At 59.7% G+C, this 21,800-nt stretch overlaps 4 protein-coding genes across 11 annotated transcripts; 1 reads left to right on the top strand and 3 right to left on the bottom strand.

The window, feature by feature from the left end:
• The first annotated feature begins 56 nt into the window (after nt 1-56).
• LSMEM2 (leucine rich single-pass membrane protein 2) lies at nt 57-4,250 on the top strand. Of its 5 annotated transcripts, none has more exons than XM_037049660.1 (4): nt 57-1,054; nt 2,731-2,838; nt 2,925-3,110; nt 3,302-4,250. In XM_037049660.1, exons 1-4 carry the CDS (start codon nt 1,033-1,035, stop codon nt 3,433-3,435), a joined length of 450 nt encoding a protein of 149 aa, XP_036905555.1. In that variant the 5' UTR covers nt 57-1,032; the 3' UTR covers nt 3,436-4,250. The 5 variants fall into 5 exon arrangements, with proteins under 5 accessions (XP_036905555.1, XP_036905554.1, XP_036905556.1 ...); XM_037049659.1 differs by having other exon boundaries at nt 2,728-2,838; XM_037049661.1 differs by having other exon boundaries at nt 58-1,054; nt 2,472-2,838.
• Nucleotides 3,951-8,902, bottom strand: IFRD2 (interferon related developmental regulator 2). Its single transcript, XM_037049658.1, has 12 exons — nt 8,672-8,902; nt 6,695-6,817; nt 6,531-6,615; nt 6,298-6,422; nt 6,058-6,215; nt 5,847-5,897; nt 5,592-5,761; nt 5,400-5,505; nt 4,955-5,092; nt 4,741-4,869; nt 4,569-4,664; nt 3,951-4,437 (listed from the first exon to the last, which is right to left on the bottom strand). Exons 1-12 carry the CDS (start codon nt 8,727-8,729, stop codon nt 4,357-4,359), a joined length of 1,320 nt encoding a protein of 439 aa, XP_036905553.1. The 5' UTR covers nt 8,730-8,902; the 3' UTR covers nt 3,951-4,356.
• A 692-nt stretch (nt 8,903-9,594) lies between these two features.
• HYAL3 (hyaluronidase 3) lies at nt 9,595-14,892 on the bottom strand. Of its 3 annotated transcripts, none has more exons than XM_037049653.1 (4): nt 14,814-14,892; nt 10,566-11,476; nt 10,086-10,175; nt 9,595-9,968 (listed from the first exon to the last, which is right to left on the bottom strand). In XM_037049653.1, exons 2-4 carry the CDS (start codon nt 11,451-11,453, stop codon nt 9,693-9,695), a joined length of 1,254 nt encoding a protein of 417 aa, XP_036905548.1. In that variant the 5' UTR covers nt 11,454-11,476; nt 14,814-14,892; the 3' UTR covers nt 9,595-9,692. The 3 variants fall into 3 exon arrangements, with proteins under 3 accessions (XP_036905548.1, XP_036905549.1, XP_036905550.1); XM_037049654.1 differs by lacking the exon at nt 14,814-14,892 and adding an exon at nt 14,548-14,687; XM_037049655.1 differs by lacking the exon at nt 10,086-10,175.
• On the bottom strand, nt 12,180-18,446 carry LOC118989449 (hyaluronidase-1-like). Of its 2 annotated transcripts, XM_037049650.1 has the most exons (5): nt 18,358-18,446; nt 16,963-17,886; nt 16,523-16,612; nt 14,814-14,915; nt 12,180-13,248 (listed from the first exon to the last, which is right to left on the bottom strand). In XM_037049650.1, the coding sequence occupies exons 2-5, from the start codon at nt 17,860-17,862 to the stop codon at nt 12,376-12,378; spliced, it is 1,965 nt and encodes a 654-aa protein (XP_036905545.1). In that variant the 5' UTR covers nt 17,863-17,886; nt 18,358-18,446; the 3' UTR covers nt 12,180-12,375. The 2 variants fall into 2 exon arrangements, with proteins under 2 accessions (XP_036905545.1, XP_036905546.1); XM_037049651.1 differs by lacking the exons at nt 12,180-13,248; nt 14,814-14,915; nt 18,358-18,446 and adding an exon at nt 15,899-16,409 and having other exon boundaries at nt 16,963-18,237.
• Between the last annotated feature and the right edge of the window lie 3,354 nt (nt 18,447-21,800).

Here is a 21,800-nt window from a genome sequence, read left to right as displayed (position 1 = left end):
AAGGTCCTGAGGTGTGTCCTGTGTTTGAGAAGAGATGAGGAATGATGGACTTAGGAAGTGTTGGGAGGCCAAGCCCCGCCATCTTGCTTTGTCCTGTCTGGGAAGAAGTGACACAAGACTTGAACAGGAGAGGCTGGGCCCTGAACCGGACCACGTCCTCCCCTCAAGGGGAAGTGGGGCCCTGAACCCTTCCTTACACAGCCCTGTGTGACCCATGTGCTCCTGTGAAGAGGAGGGAGGATTGGAACTCCATTGTGCCGAGTGCTTCAGACATGTGGTTGTATTTCCAGTTTCTCGTGTGCCATCCATGGCTGGGAGGAACCACTGTTGTTCCAACTCACAGATGAGAAAACGGAGGTCAGGGAGGGGCCATCCTTTACACCTGGTTGTAGGGTTAGTAATAGAAGTACCTGCCTTCGGCGGAGATCCACCCACGGACCAGCACAGGTGCCTGCATGTACAGGAATATCTGCCCCCTTTTAGGTCTCTCTGAACCCTCAGGGCACTGGGCTCCAGTGGTCCATCACCCTCAATCCCTGGTGCCAGCGGGTCACATGGTGATGGGTGCTCACCCCACATTTGCATGGCAAGGCGAGCCGGCTGCGGGCAGGGGTCTTGGGGCATGGAGAAGTGGAGACGCACAGGGCCCAAGCACATCTGGGCTGCCCATGGGGTACTGCTGCAGGTGTGCCAGACACAGCTTGTCTGAAGATACCAAGGCCCGTGTGAATGTAGGAGGTGCTGGGGCTCCCCAGGAAAGCCCTGGGCATGTGCCCCGGTGGAGGTATGCCCTGGCCTGACTTCCATCACCAGGTCAATAGTCCAGCCTGGCCCATGTGGGTCACTCCGCCCCTTCCCATGGCTGAGAGCTGTCCCCTCTAAATATAGCCCAGTGGGCTGAGCACAGGCCTATTTTGGGCCCAGGCTGGGAGGTGGCCAGGCCTTTCCCAGTTTCTCAGAGGGGCCACCACTGCCTCCATCCTGTCCTGTGGCCGGCGCCGGTATCAGGCCTGCTGACTGCCCACCTGCATCATGCCTGAGGAGACCCAAGAAGGTAGGAGATGACTGAGGCGGGGCAGGACCCCAGAATTACGACCCTGTGGGCCAAGGAGAAACCCGCCCCATCGCACTGACCTCACTTTCTTCCGTAGTTACTCATCAGTCACCAGCTCGAGTAATGGGACCTGCACCCTGTAGATGGAGGAAGGCCTACCATGCCAGGAGCCCCCCACCTCAGGCCCTGCCTATTCCCCAAAGGGGGCACCAGGGGAGCCACCCCGTTGTGGCCAAGTGGGTGTGAGCCAGGCAGCTGCCTGGCTAGTCCAGCTCTTCCTTCAGGGAAGAGCCTGGGATGGGGGTGGGCAGAGGTTACCCATGGCCCAGGGCTGGCAGTGGGCAGGCTTACGGCTTCCTCCAACTTGGGCCTAGGTGGCCCCAACTGGCTCAAGGTTGGGGTCCCTTGCCTCATCAGACTAATGGCTAGTTAAGACTTTGATGGCAGTGGTGGGGGGTTGGTGGAGATGGAAGGTCTACGGGGAATAAACGGTGATGGGGACTGGGTTGTGGGCCAGTCCCCAGCTGGAGGTGTGTGAGAGGCAACTGATGTGATGTATCTTTCACACACTGATATTTCCCACTTTCTCCCTTCCCCTCAAAAAGGTAAAATAAAATTTTGTCTTTTTTTAAATTTAATTTATTTATTTTTAGATAGATTGGAAGGGAGGCAGAAAAAGAGGGAAACATTGATGCGTGAGAGAAACTTCCATTGGTTGCCTCTAGCATGACCCCAACTGGGGGCCTGACCCACAACCCAGGCATGTGCCCTGATGGGAATCAAACTGGAGACCCTCTGGTTCCCAGGCAGGCTCTCAGGCCACCGAGCCGCACCGACCAGGGCCACTGGTTGCTTCTTGTGTGTGCCCTGACCAGAGATCAAACCTGCACCACTGGTGGGTCTGGCCGATGCCCTAACCCACTGAGCGCCGCGGCCAGGTTCAAACAGAGTCCCTGCCTTCTGATCTGGCAGTTCTGCTTCTGGCAATCTGTCCTTGGCAACTACTGTGAAAGGGAGAGAAACCCCCATCCTCAACACGCATGTCCTTTTCTAGGGGTTGTTAATTGCCGACGGGGACTGGAAACAACCTAAATGCCCAGGCGGCTTCAACGGGAGGCCTGAGGGAAGACCCCAGAGGGCTGAGAGACAGTGTGATTAACAAAGGCAGGTCTCCTGGTGTGATTCTGAGTGAAAACAGCAGAATCATGCCGGGCGTGTTGAAGAACACAGAGCCAAGGCCTGGAGGGAAAGGCACCGCTGGGTAGCACGGGGCTGCTTTTGCTGGGGACCAGAGAGCACCAGGCTCTGGCCTAATGGCTCACTCCCTGGGCCTGCAAGGAAAACTGACAGCGGAAGGCGCAGGAATGAACTCCATGCGCTGTGGGTTTACTCCTCTGAAGCTGACACTCTTCTCTAGAAATGAGCAAGCAGAGGAATACCTACCTGAAAGTCCCTGAGACGCGTGGATGGAAACAAATGTGAATGAGTCAAGTGAACCTCCTGCTGCTGTGGGTGAACCAGGCCTATAGGGTCCCAGGGTTGTCCTGGCTCCAAAATCAAGGGTCATTCCTGAGATGCCCTGTCCCCATCTCCTCTAAGCCCATACTGCCTCTGCAAGCCACCTAGAAGGGAGGGGGTGACCTAATGGTTGAACCGACTCTGTGCTGCCCCAGCAGACACCACGGCGCCGATGAGCCAGAGGAACAGGGCACCGCTGGCCCCCAACCACGTGCAGGAGGTGCGTCTGCACCAGGTGGATTCCATCAGCGACCTCCACAGCGGAGGTTAGGGGGCAGGGTAGCGGGTGGGTGTACTGGGAGGAGAGGAGAGCAGGCGCACCCACTGCCACCCCGATGCCCCTTCCCCATAGGCTCCCTGCACTCCTACCTGGCCGAGGAGGCACAGCCGTGGGACGAGCTGCTGGGCATCTTGCCGCCATCACTGTGCGCCCAGCCTGGTTGCAGCCCTGTGCACGGCCGTGGGGGCTTCCTGCTGCTGCTTGCGTTGCTGGTGTTCACCTGCCTGGCACTCGCCATCCTGGCTGTCTACTTGAGTGGTATGGGGGCGCAAAAGCCAGGGGGAATCAAGGGCAGAGGTGGGACTGGGAGGCCCCTGTGTGGCTGAAGGGAGCAACTGCAGCGGCCAAGGCAGTGAAGGGGGGGGTACATGCCCACAGCACCCTGGGACGCTGAGCTGGATGGGCGGCACAGGGCCTGGTAACCCCCACCCCCCGCTGCCTGTCCACAGTGCTGCAGAGCGAGTCCCTACGCATGCTGGCCCACACACTGCACACGCAGGAGGAGACGCTGCTCAGACTCCGGCTGGCCAGCCTCAGCCAGCTGCGGCGGCTCAACTCCAGCGAGGCCCGGGCACCCAGCTGAGTTGCTGCTCAGACCCGCAGTCTGGGGGTGTGTGCGCCGGGGAATAAAGTGGCCACTGGCAGGTCCCTCCTCTCCCACCGCTGCTCCACACTGCTTCCTTGGTGAGGTTGTTGCGTAAACCTGACCCGACTCCACAGCTGCCATTTCTCCTCACTTCTTCGGGCCAGGCCTAGCCAAGCCTCCTGGGGCCAAGGCTCTGCTTTGGGTGGCCCAAGGTCAAGAGGAAGCGACACCAGCCTCCCGGGCCTTCCTGTGGCCTGTCTGCCCTCTTTGGCATCCCCCAGATAGCAGTTCAGAAGTCTAGATCTGCCCCACCCATCACCCAAGCTTTGCCAAGCCTTCTGGCGTGGGGTGCAACCTCAACTCTCCAAGACAGGCCAGACTGTGATTAGAGGGAGAGCCATCTGGGGAGACTCTTGGAGGGCAAGGGAGAGATGGAATTGGGAAGAACGAATGGGGCCCAGGCTTGGGGTGGGGTGCAGGGAGGAAGGGCAGTGACACCCAGGAGCCAGGGCCACAGAAGGCTGAGCATTGTTTAATCATCTCTAACATTCTTTAAAAATTAGCACAGAAGTCCATTCCAGGTAGCCTCCCCTCCCCACCTGCTGTGACATTTGTCCAGATGTCACCCCCCCTCCCCAAGGAAGTGGTTCATCCCTGGGGAGCAAGGCCTGAGAAAGGAATGGATGACCCTCCTACTGCCGGCCCCACTGAGACACTCAGGCAGAGACCACAGTGGCCGAGTGTGGGGGCGGAGAGCCAGGATGCCAAGTGGCCTGGCCTCCAGCCACCCACCCCCAGGTCTTTTTGGTTTAGTCATTAAAAAAATAAAGCGACAATTTCTGGCAGGCACCAGTGCACTGTCTCCTGTTAAAAACGTGGGCAAGGGTGGGGGCCGTCTCCTCTCCGGCGGGGCTCGCCTCACAGGATGTCTGCCCGCTTGTCCCGCACCCGGCTACGAGCCTTGGTCCGAGCTTTGAAGGCAGCAGCATTGAACAGGTGCTGGAATGGGGACAGAGGGCCATGAGCTGGGGAACCAGGCGGGGAGGCCCGGGCTTCTCCTCCCACTCCCGCCGAGCCCTGGGCCCCTGGGCAGTGGAGTAAGGGAGAGCACAGCGCCCGAGGGTGCGGACCTTCTCAAACCGGGACAGCTTGCAGGCCTTCAGGGCCGTGGCGTCCAGCACCAGCACAGGGCCCAAGCCAAAGATGTCTCGGAGGAGCTCGTTGTTCTGTGGGCAAAGAGGGCAGTGAGCCCAGGCCGCCTGAAGCACCTGAGTGGGGACCCCGCCCTGCCGGCCTTCCCACCTGGAGGTGGTGGTGCATGCCCGAGCCCAGCACATCCTTAAAGGCGGTGTAAACCCGGCGCCGGGCCCAGCTGTCCACATAGAGCACCTCGAGGCCGAAGCGGACTGTCTCTTCCTCACACTCGCTGCCCTGCAGAGTAGGGGGCCCATAGAACCGGGCTTGGTGGCCGTGCCCGGGGACACACTGGCCAGGACACGGGCATCCTCACACGCACCTCAACAGAGTGCAGCACAGCCCGGAAAGTGCAGCGCTGCCGCCGGCGGTCGGCTTTGGCACGGTACTTGTTGCTGTCGGTGGCCAGGGTGCGCAAGACACTGCAGAGGGCATCCATGTCCTCGTAAAGAAAGTCCTCCTGCGGCGGGGGTGGCAGTGGCCTTGTGAGCCCTGCTGGCTCTCAGCGTGGGGTGGCTTGAGCCCGTCCTTTCACTGAGGAAGTCATTTTCTCCTCTGCCTGGCCCCCTGGAATCCCTTCTCGGTCACTGCCTTGGCCAGACACTCCCCTCCCCAGCTCAGGGCCCCCAACACAGTCCCTAGCACCTGCATCTATATGGGGGCTACTTCCATGTACAATGACCCAAGGCTGCCCTGTTTTCTGGGGCATCCCCTGCATCCAGCCTGGGATGGGCACGTGGGTTCAGCAGGCACCACCTCCCCCACACCTCAAGGTCCCGGGCGAGCTCAAAAAGCAGCGCGATGGTCTCGCCAGCAGCGATCCGCAGGTTCACAGTTTCGCTGGACAAGAGCTGGGGTAGCCGAGGCAGCTGCCTAAGGAGGAGCCAAGCTGAGCTACATGTGTGGGCTGGGGACCCCTTCACCGTTCCCCTCCTGTCCCCCGTGGCAGTCACCCCTACCTGTCAAGGATGTGGCTGATGTGGGCGCTGGGGCAGATGGTGAGTAGCAATGCCCAGGCTTGTAGGGCAGCGCAGAACAGGCCATGCAGGCTGGCAGGGGCTGTGGAGCCATCCACGCCGCAGGACTGGCCGAAAATACCTTCCAAGCAGGTGAGGCAAAAGAGCAGGTCCTAGGGGCACAGGGAGGTGGGGGAGGGGCTCAGGGGCAGAGCTAGGGCCTAGGTGCTATATTACCTGTGCCCAGAGGCCACTTACCTGGACATCAGCAGCAGCCACGTAGCAGCCCAAGCCCAGAGTGGAAGCACACTGTTGGGAGGACAAAGCCAGGCCACGGTCAGAGGCTGAGCCTTGGTTCCCAGCCATGGGGGCTGACCCTCAGAGCAAGGGAGCCTGGAGGCGGTTGGAACCCACCTCTCTGCTTAGGGACTGGCAGAGGGAAGGGTGGCACGGAGCACGGAGCACTTACGTGGAGCCGGGCAGCAGGGCTAGCTGTGCTGTCACTAAGCACGGAGATCAGGAGGGGCTGCAGGCTGTGGAACAGTTCCTCACCCTTGGGGCCAGGGCCCAGCTGCACACACAGGAGGCCTAGCACCGCGGCGGCCAGGGCCTGCTCCTCGCCCTTCCCTGCAGGGATGCTTCTCAGTCAGCCGACATGCAAAGGCGAGCTGCAGGCCATTTCAGGTCCCCCACGTGTCCCACAGCCAACCTTTCTTGAGGCACTTTTCCAAGGCATCGGCCAGGGTAAGGCTGCGCTCCAGCAGGAAGTCGGGGAGCAGGCGGGACGCCAGGACCAGGCGCAAGTTCTCAAGAGCACCTTGCCGGATCTTGGCACTGGGGGATGAAGAGGAGGGTGTCCTGTGAGCCAGCCTGACCTGGGTCACATCTGGCATGGGCTGAGCAGGGACAGGGGTGCAGGACTTAGCTGGCAGTCAGGGGTACCTCTTATCTGTGAGGCAATCCACATACTCCTTCAACTTCTCCTCAAGGTCCTCCTGCTGGCCCTGCTCATCCACGGCATCCCCCCCTGCAAGGCCAGCTGGTCAGCCCCGCTCCTTGCCCTGAGCCACAGAGCCCCCACTGTGTCCCTGCCAAACCGCTCTCACCAGGGCTGTCCTCGGCCACGGTGCTAAGAAGGCTGGGGCAGTCACTGGTGGTGCTGCGGGCCTCACTGGCTGCCTCATCCTCACTGGAGCCTGAGTCAGCTTGGGCACTGCTGCTCTGGGCACCTGGGGGGTGAAATTGGGCACTTGGCCTGCCTCCATTGAGGAGTGATGGCTGGGGGTGCCTCACGCAGCCTCACGGCCCCACCAGACAGATGCTGCCCCCTCTCAGAGATGAGAAAACCAAGGCTGACGTGGGAGGCAAATGGGCTGATGCAAAGAACACTGAGCCAGGCAGCACACAAGAGGGAACAAGGCCTACGTGTTGGAAAGCATGTGGCACCAGGCCCAGGCCAGGAAAACCTGGCAGGCTTGGTGAACAGAGCCTTCCTGAGACCGGGGCTTTAAGGAGGAGACAGAGAGCCAGGTAGGGGCCGAAGGGGCTGCACAGGCCCCACATAGGCCTGCTGCCCAGTCTGAAGTGGGAGCAAATCCAGGCAGATCCTGGGGCAGCTCAGCCACTGCCCAGATTATGCCTCCAAATAGCCAGGGCAAAAGTCAGAGACTTAGATCAGAGTCAGACAGACCCGGGGTTCATATCCCAGCTGTACATCTTAACAGGGGTACACCCAGCCATGCCTACCCTTCAAAGCCTCAGTTTTTCTGCAAAACAGAGAAGAGCACCTCTTTGCATAAGAAAAGTGAACAATGACTAAATACAAGACTAATTATGGCTCTCCTGTGGAAGGACAAGGTCACCAGGTCACCCATCTGCCCTGTGGGCAGAGGCCTAGTTCCCAGTGGATGAGAGTGGATGCCCCAGGCCGCAAGCCTACTGTCTTCTGAGCCTTCCAGCCCTGGGTGAAAGAGCACAAAACTTCCTCCAGCCCCTGGGGAGTGGCCCCAACTGCCCTGAAAATCTGCAAACATGGGCTGTGTCAGGCTCAGCAGAACTGACTGCTGTGCGTGGCTTCTGCTTTGGTTAGGGCAGCTGCCACAGCTGAGCCCAAAATGGCTTCTCTGGTCACCAGGCTGGTCCTATTTCTCAGGAACCACCTGCTCCATGCGCCTGCTGGACAAAGTTCAGCACCCACACAGGCCTCCACTCATTTCTTTTCTCGCTGCTCTACCAGCCAAAGCAGCCCAGCCTTCCCCAATTTGTCCACGTGCCACAACCCCTCCAGAGGCCAGGCATTAGCACAACGCATTTACTCCCCATGGTTCTCCTCTCTCCACCTTCTCAGACCCACCCAGAAGCCCCAACCTTGAGGCTTCCTTGGTTCCTAAGTCTGGAGCTGACACCAATCTGAGAACTTTCCCCCCCAGCCACCAGTCCTTGTGGACTATCACTACCCTCTTAGATGTCCCTCTACCCAAACCCCATTAGGGCGGTGGCCAGGTCTCAGCTGTGTCTAGCAGGCCCCCACCCCTGCAAAGTAAACATATGTGTTTACTACAGTAGGACACTGGTGTACGCTGATAAGAGTCTCAGGGCTGTCTCGGGTTCCAGGGCTCTCATCCACCCTCTGGGACCAGGTTCACCAAGGCGGATATCCTGTAGTTTCCCTGTCCCACTCTCCCTTCAGTTCTCCCCCAGGCCTCCCAAGAACCTCCCAGTCCAGTCCGAGAAAGAATTAGGGATCGGGGAGGGGGCGAGCTTCCTACTTTGTCCTGGGGGAATTTGTCTGCCAAAGCAAACAACTGGGGCGAAGGGGCCTTGGGGAAATCGAGTCCGGGAGGTGCCCACCGCGTCAGGGTCAGGAGCGCAGGCTCCAGACGCGCGAGCAGCGAGCGTGCCGAAGTTGTGCGCACACGTGGCCGCTGTCTGCTGGGGCACGTGCCTGCCGCGGGGGAGTTACGGGAAGCGGCGCCAAACTGATCCAGGCAGGAGTTCCCATCCAGGACCTTCAGGGATACCGACGGGGACCCACGCAAAGTCCTTCGCTCGCGGTTCACCAGTTGCCCGGTGTCCACACTTACCGCCTCTGCGGCGCTGGCCGCCCTTGCGGGGCGCGCTGCCCTTATGAGCGCGGGGCATAACGGGAATCGGTCGCGAGGGGGCGCAGGGTCAGGGACCCGGCGGGCTGGGGCTCCAGACCAGCGATACGCCAGCTGGTGCACTGAGCTGAGACCTGAGCAAGCGACGGGAGCCACACGCCGCGCGCACCACCATCTTCGCTAGGTGCCCGCCCTGACAAACCGGTCGAAGCGCCCCGCCCCGCTAGACAGGTTGCCGGGAAGGCGAGTTCCTGGCCACTCCGTTCAGACTCACAGCCACGCGGCTGGAACTACTATTCCCAGGGGGCTGCGCGCGCAGATTATCGCTGGGCACAGGGCACCTCGGGAATTGTAGTCTACTCCCGTGACCCGTAAACCCACGACACTCTAGCTGAATTATGCACCCACAATGCTCTGTGTCCTCCCCCACCTCCACCGCATGCATACACGCACGATTGTTAACTCTGAAACTGAGCCGCCCACCATGCAGGACCCACATCTCTGGGTACTGGCAGCCGGACACTCTACTGGATGAGCAAGTGGTTTGCGATGACGTGGTGAACAACCAAATCTCAGGCAATGAAAGAAAAAGTAACTTTATGATGAAAGCAAAGTACAGACAACAGTTTCAGCGCATACAGACCTTAGCCAAGATCCCAAGGCCCATCCCAATACCCGTTGGAACGGGTCTCCTTCTACGTCTCTGTGGACCCAGTGATGTGTTAGGAATAGAGACCTGTGTTGGCAACCCTAACCATCTGGAACCTTGTCTCTCTCTCTCCCTGGGACTGCTTCCTCTTTAGGAGGGATCAGGTGATCTCTGAGAGCCTCTGGTTTTAAACATGTAAATGTTTCCTTCTGACACCTTCCACTCCCCAGGGACCTATGGGAAGCAGGGCGTTGGATGGGAGGACTGGCTAAGCTGAAGAGAAAAAAGTGGGACAGACCCTCAAGGACTGGGAAAGGCAGCAGGGACCAGAGGGTCTCAGCAGGTGTCCTGGCTTCATGCTGTTTCTTCAGGCCCGGGGTTAGGCCTGGGCTCCTGACAGGTGGGGCCTGCCCAGCCCCAGTAGCAGCGGCAGCAGAAGGACTCCCAAGCTCCAGGGCTGCCATTTGGCTGCAGGTGCAGAAAGGCTTCCAGCTCTCCTGGATCTCGCCGGACACAGCGCCCATGGCCATGGCACCACTGCTGACTGCAGGCTATGGCTGCTCTGGTCACATTAATCACATAGGGGCCCAGGGTGCCCACCAGGTAGTCATGAAGATGCCAGCACTTCTCCTGAGGAAAAGGGAGGTATGTATGAGTATGCTTGCTCCATGGCCCTGACGTGGTCGCTCCCCTACCCTGGGACCCCCAACATGGGCTGCGTGGCAGGCTGGAGGGGGCCGTGTTCACCTCAGAGCTGGAGATGCTCAGGTCTCCCCAGAGCACCACGCCGGCGGCCCCCAGTGCTGCACTGACACCGATGGTCTGCACGAGGTCGTCCTGGAGGCAGAGAGCTGCTAAGCCAGGGCTGAGCTGGCCGGATGGATCCATCTGGGCCTATCTCCACCTTCCAGACATGTCCCTGGCTCATTGCCACAACCTGATTTCACCTCTATAGGAAGGCCCCGTGGCATTGGGCCCGAGAGGCCTCTCAGGCCCTCCACTCAGACAGCATCTGAGATTAGAGCACTAAAGGCCAAGCCTTGCCTTCCCCAAGATCTTCCAGGGTTCCAGGGCAGAGTGGCGCTGTGTCAGATGCTCCAGGGTAGGACTGTCTCCCCTCTGAGATAGATGAGGGCCTCCCCATGAGGTCCCCGTGGGCAAGGTCATCCCCTTAGACCTTCCTAGGCCAGGGCCATGCCTCCCCGCTGGACATCAGCTTTCCCTCACCTGGGACAGGAACCTGCCAGAGCTCTGGTACGTGAGACGGGCGTAGGCCAAGACAGGCACAGGGTGTGGGTGCCTGGTGCGGGCCACTCGGAAGGCCTCCTCCAGGCGGTGTCGGACAAATGCCTGTCGATGAGCAGGCGGCAGCCTGGGTGGCAGATATATGCTGGGGAAGAGGGCACTGGAGGCAGCCCAGAGCCAGTGCAGCTGGGTATTGCGGGCACGGGTGGCTGCATGGCAGTGGCCCGTATAATTGGAACCCACACCATGCCAGCCATTGCCACAGGCTGGGAAGCGATAGAAACCCCAGAGCCCACAGGGCTGCAGTGCCTGGCCCAGCTGCAGTGTGCCCTCCATCAGGGCACGGGCTGCTTCTTCAAAGCCAGCTCGGGCCTTGAGGAGCTGCTCCTGGGGGTCCAGATTGGGGAATACCCGCTGTGCCCAAGCCCGTGAGGCATCCTGGTAGGCTCGGCGGCGGCCCCAGTTCCCAGCCCAGAGTGGGCACCATTCTTCCCAGTCCAGCACTGCCAGGCCAGCGAAGCCAGTTCCCAGGCTGCGGTGGATCTGGTAAGCAGCTCGTGCCAGGTGGTGGTCAAGGAGCACCACTTGAGGGATGCCTCCATTGTGAACTGTGCCCCTGGGCCCAAAGTAGGGATAGAAGCCCAGCTGGTTTTTGTAGAAGATGGTGATGTTCTGGCCACGGAAACGCTGGGCACGGTTGGCTGTGATGCCCAGGGTGTCCAGTGGCAGGTGCACACCGAAGCGGTCTCTACAGCGTGCTGAGGGCACGTTCCACAGCACGGAGAAGGGGCGGTCAGGGGCCCTCAGGAGGGGGTGGCTACACCCCAGGCATAGGGCCACCCCCAGCACCAGGGCCTCGCCTAGCTGCATGGTCACGCCCCAGGAATGGAAACCTGCAGGAGAGAGGGTGTGAGCTTAGAGACCTGGGCCATACCTTCCACATGGCAGGGAAAGCTGGGAAAACTTCCCGAGCTCCTGTCCACAAGGGGGTGGGGAAAGCATGGTTCCCAGGGGTCCCATAGCCACTCAGCACAGCCACACCCTAAGCTGGCCTGGGCAGCTCCCCTCCCTCATCTTTCATCTCTGACACCTCCCCAACCCACAGCTTTCATAAGTCCCCTTCTTTCCTCTGCCCTTCTTCGTTCCTACCTCAAGAATACTCAGCCCCCACCCTGCCTCCTCAGCACTCAGGTCTCCACTGTGACGTCCCCTCCCCTGGGAGGCCTCCTGGATCTCCAGGCAGAGGGCGGTGGGGCCCCCAGTCCCAGCACAAACCCTGCCATAGCATTCCCATCCACTGCCCTCTCTACTTATCCCCCAGGTCAAGGTCCTATCTGTTGGCCTCGTTCCCCATTGCTTGTGCCCAGTCCAGGGCCTGACACACAGTAGGTATTCAGCAAATGGTGGGTGTGAGTAGTGAGTGAATGTGGAAGAGAAGAAACGTCCTTTTTCCTGGGCCTGGCAGAGTGATAAGGGCAAAAGGCAGGTGTCCTGCCATCCATGGCCCCAGAGCCATGGTGGATCAGGGGGGCTCTTGCAGGGATAGGGGACCTCAGATGAGGCTGGGTGGGAGTCAGCAAATAAACTGTCATAGCCACACCCAACAGAAGCCTTTATTCGGCCACACAGACAGCTCAGAGCCACAGCCAGGGAGGAAGCCGTCACCCGGCCCCACTGGCACTCAGGAGACCTGGCCAAGCTAGAGCTGCCCCCAGGGGCCAGTGGGCTGAGGCTGGGACTGTCTTGGGGAGTCCACTGAACCAGAAAGACAGTGCCTTGCCCTAGGTGGCCCTCAGATGTCCTTCTCCATCCAAAATATGGGGCGTCCTCTCAGGTCATGGTACTGCATCTCTAGTGAGCTTTGTGGAGGGGGGGCTGAGGTGGTCAAGGGCTTAGGCAGCGGAGGGGGTGGCGGCAATGATGGCCCTTTGGGGGCTCTTGAGGCAGCTTGGGCAGTCAGGTTAGGGGTCTTGGAGGGTGGCCATGGGGAAGGGGCCCTGGGGAAGGCACTGAGCAGAGTGGCGGGCAGCCGTTGGCTGGTGAAGACCAGGCCTTGGACAGGCTCACCCAACTGGTAGCCGAGGTGGGCATAGAAATGCAGCTGGTCATGGGTGGTGAGGTGTAACCGGCGGAAGCCCCGGGACTGAGCAAAGACCTCGAGGCCCTCCATGAGGCAGCGGCCAAAGCCACGGCCCCTCAGGGCCCGGGCCACCACCACCGTTTCCACTAGGAGGCTCTGGGGCCGGTCTAGCACCCGTGACAGGCGGGCATGTCCCACCACAATGGGAGCTTTCCCTGGCACAGGGTGGGGACTCAGCAGCATCAGGCAGAGGGGGAAGTTGTCTGAGGACTGGCCCAAGGAGTGCAACCGGGAGGCGTGGCTGCGGGGCCACTGCTCGTTGATGAGGTCAGCACAGGCATCCAGGAGCTCGGGTCGGTGGTGCACAGGCTCCAGGGTCAGCTCAGCCAGGCTGGGGGCAGGGGTGTCCTCTGGCTGGAGTGCGGGATCCAAGGTCAGCTCAGTCGAGCCACAACTGAGGGTCATCTCTGGATGGCATGCAGGACCCGGGGTCAGCTCAGCTAGCCTGGGGCTCAGGGTCAGCTCTGGCTGGTGTGCAGGATCCTGGGTCAGCTTGGCCAGGTTGGAGCTCAGGGTCAGCTCTAGCTGGCAGGCAGGATCCAGAGTGAGCTCAGCTGGGCTGGTACGCAGGATCAGCTCCACCCAGTGGGTTCAGGGTGTCCTCCCCCACACTGGATGGAGGCTGAGGGCTAAAAGCTGGGGCAGAACCCAAAAGCCCTGGCCCCAGCCTGCTCTGGTTACAGATGTGTCCTCCTCAGGACAGGTGACCCAGACCTACACCATTGCAGCTGGCTGGCCATCACAGAACATGCAAACCAGACACAGTGACCCCTGCTGAAACCCACCGAGGCTCCGTTTGGAGGCAACACAGCTGTCCCCAGGAGCTCCTCTGTTCCTCCCTTTCCTAAATTCCAGGTCACCCTTTTTAACCATGTGGGCCATGCCCACCGCTTAACTGATCCTGAGGCGCCACTCCACCCACTCAACAGGCTGTTTTGACCTCCCCGGACCATCTTCCCTGCCTGGGACACACAGCCCATGGCCCCCACGATATGGCACTTTTTTTTTCCAGTGCTTACAATAACAAACTTATTATCTTAATAGTTGGGGAGGACAGTGATCTGAAATGAGTCTCACTGGGCTAAAATCAAGGTTTCACAAGGTTGATTACCCTCCTTCAGGGGATCTAGGTAAAAATCCAGTTTGCCTTTTCTCCAGCTTCCAGACCACCTGTTTTCTTCGGCTCATGGGCCCCTCTCCCTCTTCAAAGCCAGCAATGGCATCACGCCTCCCCCTCTCTCAGGACATTTAGCTAATTGGGCACGGACCCAACTGTCCCTTCCGAAGAAGCCCCAGAAGCACTAACACAGCAGTGCCACTCCTACAAGCCTGGTTCCCCACTGGCCTGAGTTTCATAGCCACCATAGATAAGGACCACAGCTTCCTTCCTGCATCCACGGGGGATCCAACGGCCACCAGGTTGGGGGCCCAGACCTCCTGCACTCAAACCCCATTGTTTGCCCATGCTGCTCCAAGCCCTGCTGGCAGGAGGGTCTGTGCTGGGGGAATTTCTGGCAGTTGGGGGTGGGGGAGGCGCTGAGCCGCACCATTCTACTCACCTTCTCACCAGAGGGAACGTCCTGCTCCCCTTCCCCACCTCCCCAGGAAGGACCCCAAAGCTTGAGGCCAAATTCATGCTGGTCAGTAACAGGCAGCCCCCTCCCCTCATGCCACATTCCATTTAGAAGGCTATAAGCCCCTCACCTGCAATCTGCCAAGTCTGCAGCAGCCGCACCCCTCGCCCAGGGGAGAGGAAGCCCCAAGTTCTGCCTCTAGGTCAGGAACCCCAGGCTTCCCTGCGGGTTTAACCCCTTCAGTACCGACCCAACCCACTGTGGGCGGGGTTCCTGGATTGTCAAAGACAGGCGGGACCACCGTTCCTCCTGTGCCTTGGTTTCCCCCTCCTTCCTAGTGGGCCATAAACCGTGAACTTTCGGGGGGTAGGGGGCTCCGGGAACTTCACTCTGGGTGGGTGTGTCTCGGCATGCTCTGGGAGGGAACCACAGACACAGGGAGAGCATGTGGGGCGGACAGAGCACTGGGGACAAGAAGGACTGACACGGCGCCCTTGGGGAGGGGGTGGTACTGACATGTTGAAGCTGGGCTCCAGGATGCTCGGGGTGAACGCTCCACACCGATCGGGATCTCGCTCCGTCGCAGGCTCGGAGTCCTCCGTCGGTCTGCGCTGCCCCCTAGCGGTGCGGCGGACACACTGAGGCGGCCGCAGCTCGTGACGCACCTCTAGGTCAGTCTCGCGGGGCGACCAGGCCCCGCCCCCCCGGGCAGTGGGATAAACACAGACTCCACGCAGGCTCCTCCTCCTCCTTGGCCCCACCTCGGCCCCGCTCCCTGGTGCCAAGCCCGGCCCTGTTCTGTTCCTTGTGCTCCACAGCTCCGGTGCTCTTCTAGGTCAGGCTCCTTCTCTCCTTGGCCCCGCCCCTCCCCATACAAGCCCAGTCCCGGTTACCTGCGTCACCGCCTAGGTCCCGCCTCAATGAAGTTCACTGAGCCCCTACCCAGGCGCAGCGTGCCACAGCCTGGGCCGGGCGCAGGCCCTTCCTCCAGCTGGCTCGGTTTCCGCCTCGCCCTGAGTCTGCACTGATCTCACCCCCGCGCCGCTTTGTCTCAGCTCCCGCTGGCCTCCCGCCTCCGCCAAGCGTGGAAAAGGCCAGGTGGAGCTTCCTCCTGAGCTTTGGGCCCCACCCTGGGAAGCAGCCGCCCTCGGACAAAAGTCAGATTTGAGAGAGAGGAGTCTTTCCTGTGCCCTCTGGATCCTGCACGTTTTAGGCGTTCAATAAACAGCTCTTCGAAGTAAGAATCACGTCTGCTTTATTTACAGGGCTCTGAGCAGATTCAGGTTGTGCAAAGGGCTGGTTACCATCAACACAGTAGGAGCCAAAGGGCTCTACCCTTTCGAGAGAGAAATATCAATGTATGGTGGTTGCCTCTGCCGGGGACACACAACATTGTGTGTCCTGAGAAGTCAGACGCATTGTGGCCTGCAACCCAGGAATGTGCCCTGCCTGGGAATCGAACTGTGATCCTCTGGTTTGCAGGCCTGAGCTCAATCTACTGAGCTACACCAGCCAGGGCTAGAGAATGTCAGTTCTTGCCAGTGCTGCAGTTTAAAGACTGGCTCAGTCAGTCACTGGAGGTGATGCTTTTGACTCTGCTGGGTGGGTGACAGATTCGATCTCCTTATGCAACTAACTTTGTCTGTAACCACGCGTGCATATGCAGGCACATGCTCTCTGATGGCGCTGAGTGTACCCCAGACTTGTGCAGCTATGCCTATACTTGAGAAAGCCTTGGACAGCTCCAGAGTGCACTGGGTGGTGCTCAGTGTGTGTGTCCTGGTGTGTGGCCAGTCACCATGTGCCCTGCTGCTCACACCTTGCTCCCCTCCAGCCAGGGTAGCAGTGACATTGGAACTCCACTGCCATCTGTTCCCTATCCTGAAGTGATAGGGCACCTCGTAGGGTCAGGGACCCGCCACCAGGCATGCGTTCAATGGAGAAGCTGGTGGAGTTCAGGATGAGGAGGGCCTCAGGATGGCTGGGATGCCGGGCACAGCGGCCATGGCCCGAGCACAGGGCTTGACTGCAGAGACGCGCCGCACTGGTCACATTCAGAACGAAGGGCCCCAGTGTGGTGTCCACGTACTCCTTGATGGCCTGGCATGATTCCTGGGTAGGAGGGGGAGTGTCAGGGACACCATGGCCATGCATGGGCAGAAAGAATGGGCCAGGGTCTGCCCAGCCAACCTCTGCCCCACCCCTGACCCTGGACCGGAGCTCACCTTGGTTTTCATGTTCTCCCAGCTCACCCAGAGCACCACTCCTGCTGCTCCCTGGGCTGCACTCTCCCCCAGGCTGTGCTCCAGCTCGTCCTGGGGAAAGGGACAGCAGAGCTCTGTGGGTTCTCCTGCCCTCTGCATAGCTGATTGCTGTAACACCACTGGATGAGAGCAATAATTCATAACTCCCGCCTGGGGCAGGTCTGGCCTTGGTGGCCAGGGGCCAACCTATGCCCAATCCAGCCTGTGTGTACCATGCAGGTGGGCACTGCATCCTTCTGGCAGATGCCGACTAGTCTCTGCCTAGCACAGAACTTGGCACACAATGGGTGTTCACAGAACGAGTGGGTGAAAGTGCCAGGAGGCCGTGTGGCATCAGCTGCTGGAACTAATGCCTAGCAAGGCAGGCTACAGGGTGGGCAGGGGCACAGAAGGAGACTTACCAGCGGCAGAAAGCGGTTCGTCATGTCATAGAAGATCTGGACATAGGGCAGCACTGGCAGACTGGGGTCCCCAGCACCCATAGCCACACGGAATGCCTCACCCACTCGGTGCCGCACATACCTCTGCGCCTTCCCTGTGCCCTCCAGCGCTACAGGAATGTAGATGCTGGGGTAGAGGGCACGACTCTGGTCCCACAGCCACCCCAGCTGGTCGTTCTGGGCACGGACACCTGGTGGGCACTCGCCTGTGTAGTTGGGGCTTAAAAAGTCATAGTTGTAGCAGTCAGGGAAGCCATAGAAGCCCCAGAGTCCGTGAGGCCGCAGCACCTGCCCCAGTTTGAGGGTGCCCACCATCCAGGCCTGCGCAGCCCTCTGGAACTGGTCCTGGGCACTTGCCTCCACCCTAGGAGCTGGCCAGTCAGGGTGTTGCCCCTGTACCAGTTCCCGTGAGCGCTGCCGGTAAATGTCCTTGGCATCCCAGTTGAAGGTCCACCGTGGGCGCCAGGCCTCCCAGTCAATGATGGCTAGCCCTGAGAAGTCAGACTCAGGTATGGCAGCCAGGATGTCCTGGTACGTGCGGGCCAGGTGAGCGTCCAGGCTGGCGTTCTGGGGCAGGCCCCCGAACACTGGCTCCCCAGCAGCCGTGTAGTAGGGGTAGGTGCCCAGCTGGGAGCTGTAGAAAATGGTCACGTCCGGGCCGAGGAAGGTCTGCCTTGGGTTGGCCACCATGTCAAAGACACTGACATTCAGATCCACGCTGTACTTCTCCAGGCACCACTCGGAGTTTGCATTCCAGACGGCGGTGAAAGGCTGGTTGGGTACCACAGGACCCTCGGTGCCTTGGGCTGCGCTGAGCAAGGTCAGGAGGAGGGCGCAGGTGGGGAGAAGGTGGGCTGCCATGGCACAGGGCAGGTCTAGGGAAACCTGGCCAGGGGAGGCAGGGCTGAGTGCAGGCCTTGAACTCTCTGACCCCTGCTCCTTAATCTACCCCTGCTCTGGCTTCAGGTAAACACTGCCTGGCAGGGCTCAGGGAGGTCAGGGGGCAAAGGAGAGGCATGGAAGGGAGCACTGTCCATGGAGGGCACATTGGGGGTGCTTCTTGGGCTAGGCCTTTGCCTCACCTCCCACTGGCCTTGCCCTGGCCTGGGCTCACCTACCCACCTTCCCAAGGGCCACAGAAGCCATGGCATTGGTTTTGAGAGGAGTGGCAGAGAGGCAGGCTCTGGTCCCCAGGCTGACCTAATAGGAGGCCTTCCCTGTCTCTTCTCTCAGGAATCCTGACTAGCCATTGGAGGAGGGGATGCTCGGTGATCAAGGACAAGTCAGCCCAGCCCTCCAGTACACCCTCCAGTCTGCCCACTTGTCCCTGCTGACCTCAGGGCTGCAGGGCCTTACCCTCCAAACTCCCTTTGCCCAGAGTGAGGGCCTGGGCAGGGCTCAGCAAGATTCTTTGTTCCTCAACTCTGGCCCCAGCTGCACCCGTTTCTTGGAGGAAGAAGCTGCTGCCGGTAACTCAGAGCTTTTTTTGTAGGGGGTCGCCCCACCCAGTCTGGGGGCGGGCTGAGGGTTGGGCCCTGCGCTAGAGGGCTGGGCCAGGCATCAGAGTCACTTCGATACCCCTGGCCAAGGGCGCTTGGTAGGGGGTGGGGCCTGGGCCGGAAGTGACCCCCTCCCACCCTGTGAGCACTGAGGCAGGGCTTTGTGGCTTTATTTGGGGTGGGGTGGGGGCCGTGTGGGTGGCTCCCCGCTGGGCAGGCCTGTCTGTGGTACTGAAATCTGGGTGTCTTGGGACTGATGCCCAGGGAGTGCACCTGCCCCACTTGGGCTGCACCATGACCTTTGGGGGCCCTGGGCATTTTTGCCTTTGTGGGTGTGACTCTTCCCCGGAAAAATTTTTTTTTAATTTTACTTGTTTATTTTAGAGAGAGAGGAAAGTGTTGTTCCACTTATTTAGGCATTCATTGATTGATTCTTGTCTGTGCCCTGATGGGATTGAATAAAAAATATTTTAAAATATATTTTACAACTATGTTGGCATAAAAACAAATAAAACTCAGGCTGAACCCGTTACATACTCATCATTTATATATTTTTATTCTATTAAGAAATTCAAATGAGAACCATTGTGGGCCTCGAAAGTCCTGTGGCCCTGCACCCTCTGCCTACTGGATGTCGCCCTGCTTCAGGGCCCGTGTGTGTGGGAGGCTCTGTGTTCCTTGAGTCAGGGTTGTGCGGTCACCTCGGTCCCTTTGCTGGGTCTGTGACAATGAAACCCCAAGTAGTGACTGCCTGGGCATCTGCACAACCCCCCTGGAGCGTGTCTGTGTGCACAGTGCGGCCCTGGGGTCTTGTGACTGTGAGACCAGCAGTGTGACAACAGGGCCCAGCGCAGGGTGTCAGTGACTACATGCTTATTCACTCCTTCCTGGTTGCACTTGTTTGCTGATTCAGAACCCAGTGGTTGAGACCTGCCAGGTGCCGGGCCCAGGCCTGCTCGCCAAGGCGGGCTGGGAGCCATCAGATCCCTGGCGCAGGTTAAACTGCTGCCTGGCCTGCTCTCCAGCCCATCTGAGCTGGAGCCAGTGCCCCTCCAGCACGGTGGCCATCAGGGCAGTGGCACAGCTGGCTGCCATATGGGTTCAGTCCTCCCTCTGGGACGGCTGTGATAGAGAAGATGGCAGGGCTGAAGGAGAAAAGGGTGCAGGGTGCTGGGTGCTATGGGTGCCTCAGCTGTAAGCCAAGCACAGGATCTGGCCACAGAGGTGGTAGCCACTGCGCCTCTCCAGAAAGCAGGGTCCCAGAGTGTTCTCTGGGCTCAAGGCAGCCCAGAGACCTGGACCCCCTCTGCCTGAGGCTCCTTGCTACCTCCTGGTACCCCCAGAGACCTAGTGCTGCAGTTGGCACAATCCAGCCAACCAGCAGGCCAGCATCCTCAAGTGGCCTCAGTCCAAGGGAGACGCTGTAATGGCCAACCAAGCAGGAAGCAGCCGGGGAGCCCGAAGCCCTCCCCCACCCCAGGGCCCCACCCCAGGCCAGCTTCTGCGGTTGGTCTGGTTGGATGGGTCCAAGTGGTGTGTGTCGGGTCTGAGGAACAGAGTGAAGAAGTAAAATGGAGTCAATGTAGTCAAGCTGTTAAATGACTAAAATCAAGCAGGTTGAGGCATGAGAGATCTGTTTTAACTGGCCTGGCAACTTAAGCTGTTGAGCTTCCCAGTCTTTTTTTTTTTTTTTAAGATTTTATTTATTTATCTTTAGAGGGGAAGGGAAGGAGAGAGGGAAAGAAATATCAATGTGTGGTTGCCTCTTGTGCATCCCCTGCCAGGAACTGGCCTGCAACCCAGGCATGTGCCCTGACTGGGAATCAAACTGTGATCATCTGGTTCGCAGGCCTGCGCTCAACCCACTGAGCTACACCAGCCAGGGCTTGAGCTTCCCAGTCTTGCATCAACTGCTGGACATACCTCAGACCCCCAGACAACCCTCTGACTGCCCCCTGAAGGACTCATGTACCCAGAGCAACAGAAGCAACCCGGCCCCTTGGTGTCCACTGTCCAGGCCACACATCTAACCATCTCAGGCCAGTGCAGAGGCTAAAAATACAGAACTGATTCTTCTCAGGCACGTACTTTCTCAGCTGTTGACAGGTCAGTCCAGCTTCATGGTCCAGCCCTTCCTGTTCTCTCTGGTTATGTATACCTCAGGACGCTGAGTCACCTCAGTCCCCATCCCCCGCCTGCCCCTGCCCCACAGCCACCCACAGGACAGCTGTCTCAAGTTGCACCTTCTCCAGGTTGTCTTCCAGGTCCCCCTGGGGAAGTGATGGGAGGTGGTCACAGGTTTTTTTATTGGAGAGGTCAGAGCTGTGTAAAGGTCACACACGTGGGGTTCACAGCTTCGCTCACACACAGGGGTTATGTGTGTGCAGAGGTCCCAGCTGTGTGGTGAGGTCACAGGTGTGCCCTAATTGCCTGTGTGCGGGGAGGCTACAGACGTCGAGGGGGACAGCGCACAGCTGCACTCCCTCCCATGGTTCCAACATCTGGTCTGCCACCGGGCACTCTTCTCCACCAGGTGACCTGACATCACCCTCCCAGTGCTCCCACAGCCCCTTCTCCCCATTCTCTGCCATCAGCAGCCAGAGGGAGGAGAGATGGCTGTACAGCGCAAGTAGAGTGTGATTTGCTGGGCCATGCTTCTGTTCCCCGAACCTCACCTGAATGCGCCTTGGTGAGCGCTCTCCACGGCCCAGCACCTGGATTGGTCCTCACGCCCACTGGGCATTTCCCTCCACACTGCCATCCCCAGATAGGAACCGGGGCCACTGTCGGGCGTGGCTCACGGATGTGTCCCTAGCAGTGGGCCCAGCACTGGCAAGTGTGTGTGGTTTACCAAACAGGCCAGGTAGTTGCTGCTGTGGGGCGGTCGGCAGGCCCTGCTGCAGGCTGCCCTGCCTGCCTCAGACGCCAGTCTGCTCCCAGCCTTGTGCTGCCACTGTCCCAGCCAGTTCAGCTCCCTTTAGCCTTTGCCCCTACTTTGTCCCTCACACCAAGCCTCCCCCTCTGCCTTGCAAACTCCTGGTGGAGATTCCTCCAGGAGACTTCGTGCATCCCTGTGGCTTGCCTGCCCTCCTCACCAGCAGGCTGCTTTTTGAACCTGTCTCTGCATAGCCGGTGTGACTTGAGGGCAGGGCTGTCATCTCTGGCTAGGACAGGGGCACCCAGGGGCTAGTGGGATGGTGGGGGTGGGGCAGAGCCCCCCCCTCAGGGTAATCCCCAGGTGTGTGTGTGGGTAGAAGCAGGGCAGGGCTGGTCTGGGTCTTCCTTCCTCTGGGACAGGTG

The sequence above is a fragment of the Sturnira hondurensis genome, unplaced genomic scaffold (genome assembly GCF_014824575.4).
Source record: "Sturnira hondurensis isolate 20B ecotype Veracruz unplaced genomic scaffold, ASM1482457v3 Scaffold0006496, whole genome shotgun sequence".
In the NCBI taxonomy this organism is placed as follows: domain Eukaryota; kingdom Metazoa; phylum Chordata; class Mammalia; order Chiroptera; family Phyllostomidae; genus Sturnira; species Sturnira hondurensis.
The sequence above is the reverse complement of the archived record's forward strand: the minus strand, read 5'-3'. Positions and strand labels throughout refer to the sequence as shown.

Coding starts and splice junctions, on each gene's coding strand:
- LSMEM2 (XM_037049659.1), top strand. CDS start 1,033: ATGCCTGAGGAGACCCAAGAAG. Junction 1,055..2,727: donor GCCTGAGGAGACCCAAGAAG/GTAGGAGATGAC, acceptor GTGCTGCCCCAG/CAGACACCACGGCGCCGATG. Junction 3,111..3,301: donor CCTGGCTGTCTACTTGAGTG/GTATGGGGGCGC, acceptor GCCTGTCCACAG/TGCTGCAGAGCGAGTCCCTA.
- LOC118989449 (XM_037049650.1), bottom strand. CDS start 17,862: ATGGCAGCCCACCTTCTCCCCACCTGCGCCCTCCTCCTGACCTTGCTC. Junction 16,613..16,962: donor CGAACCGCTTTCTGCCGCTG/GTAAGTCTCCTT, acceptor CCCTTTCCCCAG/GACGAGCTGGAGCACAGCCT. Junction 14,916..16,522: donor GGGAGAACATGAAAACCAAG/GTGAGCTCCGGT, acceptor CCGCACCGCTAG/GGGGCAGCGCAGACCGACGG.
- IFRD2 (XM_037049658.1), bottom strand. CDS start 8,729: ATGCCCCGCGCTCATAAGGGCAGCGCGCCCCGCAAGGGCGGCCAGCGC. Junction 6,616..6,694: donor CGTGGCCGAGGACAGCCCTG/GTGAGAGCGGTT, acceptor CTGGCCTTGCAG/GGGGGGATGCCGTGGATGAG. Junction 5,762..5,846: donor TGGCTGCTGCTGATGTCCAG/GTAAGTGGCCTC, acceptor CTGTGCCCCTAG/GACCTGCTCTTTTGCCTCAC.
- HYAL3 (XM_037049653.1), bottom strand. CDS start 11,453: ATGCAGCTAGGCGAGGCCCTGGTGCTGGGGGTGGCCCTATGCCTGGGG. Junction 10,176..10,565: donor CTGGCAGGTTCCTGTCCCAG/GTGAGGGAAAGC, acceptor CTCTGCCTCCAG/GACGACCTCGTGCAGACCAT. Junction 9,969..10,085: donor TGAGCATCTCCAGCTCTGAG/GTGAACACGGCC, acceptor CCTTTTCCTCAG/GAGAAGTGCTGGCATCTTCA.